The 2470-nt window shown below is 54.5% G+C and overlaps 1 protein-coding gene across 1 annotated transcript; it reads left to right on the top strand.

The window, feature by feature from the left end:
• The first annotated feature begins 10 nt into the window (after positions 1–10).
• On the top strand, positions 11–2470 carry HOXA6 (homeobox A6). The gene is made up of 2 exons (XM_010855395.1): positions 11–652; positions 2031–2470. The coding sequence occupies exons 1-2, from the start codon at positions 211–213 to the stop codon at positions 2288–2290; spliced, it is 702 nt and encodes a 233-aa protein (XP_010853697.1). The 5' UTR covers positions 11–210; the 3' UTR covers positions 2291–2470.

Here is a 2470-nt window from a genome sequence, read left to right as displayed (position 1 = left end):
TTGTAACTTTGCTGCCTCGGTCGCCGCGGTCCCCGGGGAGCGGGCTCCGGCGTTCGCTCCCATTGGCCGCCGCCGCGTCAGCTGGTGCGATTTGCTGCTGTCGCTTTTGGCGTTCGGCCATCCAGAAACAAACCAGTTCGATGACTACTAATAGTTATAGCCAGATGTACTAATACACAACAAATCACAGTCCTGCAGAGGGGCGCGCAAATGAGTTCCTATTTTGTGAATCCCACTTTCCCCGGGAGCCTGCCCAGCGGCCAGGACTCCTTCTTGGGCCAGCTGCCCCTCTATCCGGCCGGCTATGACGCGCTAAGGCCCTTCCCGGCCTCGTACGGGGCGTCGAGCCTCCCGGACAAGACGTACACCTCACCTTGTTTCTACCAACAGTCCAACTCGGTCCTGGCCTGCAACCGGGCATCCTACGAGTACGGGGCCTCATGTTTCTATTCTGATAAGGACCTCAGTGGCGCCTCGCCCTCGGGCAGTGGCAAACAGAGGGGCCCCGGGGACTACCTGCACTTTTCTCCCGAGCAGCAGTACAAACCCGACAGCAGCAGCGTGCCGGGCAAAGCCCTCCATGACGAAGGCACCGACCGGAAGTACACGAGCCCTGTTTACCCCTGGATGCAGCGGATGAACTCCTGCGCGGGTAAGGTGTTTCCCTGCAGCCCCTCAAAGAGTGTGGAGGGAGAGGGGGAAGGAGGCAGGGAAAGAAGGAAGGAAGGAGGAGACAGTAGAAAGAGGACATAGAAAGAAGGGAGGAAAGAATGAACAAAGTTTCTTTGGTTTTTAAAAAAAGAGGTTTTTTTTTTTTTTTTTTTTTAATAAAAAAACCAACCCATTCCCAATGGGACAATCAGGCTGTGAAAGAGTGAAGGCAGGGCCCAAGTGCCCATGTAAGGTGACACCTTAGGGGAGCGTGGGGGGGGGGGGTCACTCCACGCTGTGTGAAACCCAGTGACAGGGGCAATCTGAAGAGAGAGCAAGGCTGGATGGGAGAGTGCGCCTGCCCACCCTGCACCCTGGTAATACCCTGCTCAGTCCCCTAGTCCTGATGGCCTTCTGCACCCGTCCTGAGAACGCCTCTTTCCCTCACTGTCTCCTCACCTTTCTGCCCTTCAGAAACCCATCTAGAAAGAGGCCCTCATTTGGCCCCTTGCAGTGTCTCCCCAAAGCCTTGGAGGGCCACATCCCCGGCCTCAGGATTTTTCCGCTCTCTCCTCCCTCCCCTCCTCCCCCCTCCACTCAACTGCTCACTCACAGCCAACTTCTGCCTCCTTCTGAGGCCCTGCCTGAGTCTCACACACCCAACTTGGGGGGAGCCCCCAACCCATGGGTCTTTTTGGCATCAGAATAGATAGCCCATCACAGCCCTACATTCTAGAAGCCCCAGATGGCCCATATCTCCATCTCTTTGCCCCTGATTTCCAAAACTCCACAGGGAATTCTTGGAGAAGGAAGGAGCCTAATGTGGATTTTAAAACTTACAGTCTTTTGCTTTAAAATTCATTTGTGTTTTCAAGAGCTCTGCTTTTCTCAGAAGGGCCATACAATGGGAAGGCATTTGCGAAGATCTAAGAGGGCTGACCATTTAAAATTTTCCAAAAAGTATATTGTGTCCTGAAGTGCTGACCACAGTAATAACTCCACAGAGGTCAGTGTGTGAATTCGGAGTGGGTACCCTACTCACAGGGTTCCATACCCATCATTTCCAGACACACACACCGTACCCTCACAAAACAGGCTCAGGTGCCCGGATTTAAGAATGCTGTTCTATTCTTTTTTCTTGTAATATTTTTACTGAGCAGATTTTGCAAAAACAATCATTTCCCACCCTAAGTCGTTTTAGGTGGAAAATATCTCGCTTGGTATGAAATAATCTTCTCCTATCCAGTCCGCTTTCGGCCCCAGACATAGTGGGAGAGGCGGGTGGTTTCCAGCCCCGAGGCCAGAGCGTGGGGCTCAGGGCTGACTGGTCAGGGTGCCTGGATCCTGGCTTACTGGCGTCCGGCCATTTCTGCCCGCAGGTGCTGTGTATGGGAGTCACGGGCGCCGAGGCCGCCAGACCTACACGCGCTACCAGACGCTGGAGCTGGAGAAGGAGTTCCACTTCAACCGCTACCTGACGCGGCGCCGCCGCATCGAAATAGCCAACGCGCTCTGCCTCACCGAGCGCCAGATCAAGATCTGGTTCCAGAACCGCCGCATGAAGTGGAAAAAGGAAAATAAACTCATCAATTCCACACAACCCAGCGGGGAGGACGCTGAGGCAAAGGCAGGCGAATAGACGCCTGGGCAGGACCAGGCCCGCGCCGCAACCTCCCTTGGCTTTGCCCCCTTGCCTTCGCCTGCTCCCCAACTTTCTTCCCGCCTGCTCTCACCCGGGGGGCTTTCGAAGCTTCAGGGGAGCCCGGCGCTTTGCAAACGCCTGAGCATTTATTTCTTACAAGGAAAAAAAAAAAAAAAA

This window comes from Bison bison, unplaced genomic scaffold, assembly GCF_000754665.1.
Source record: "Bison bison bison isolate TAMUID 2011002044 unplaced genomic scaffold, Bison_UMD1.0 scf7180017864364, whole genome shotgun sequence".
Taxonomy (NCBI): Eukaryota; Metazoa; Chordata; class Mammalia; order Artiodactyla; family Bovidae; genus Bison; species Bison bison.
The sequence above is the reverse complement of the archived record's forward strand: the minus strand, read 5'-3'. Positions and strand labels throughout refer to the sequence as shown.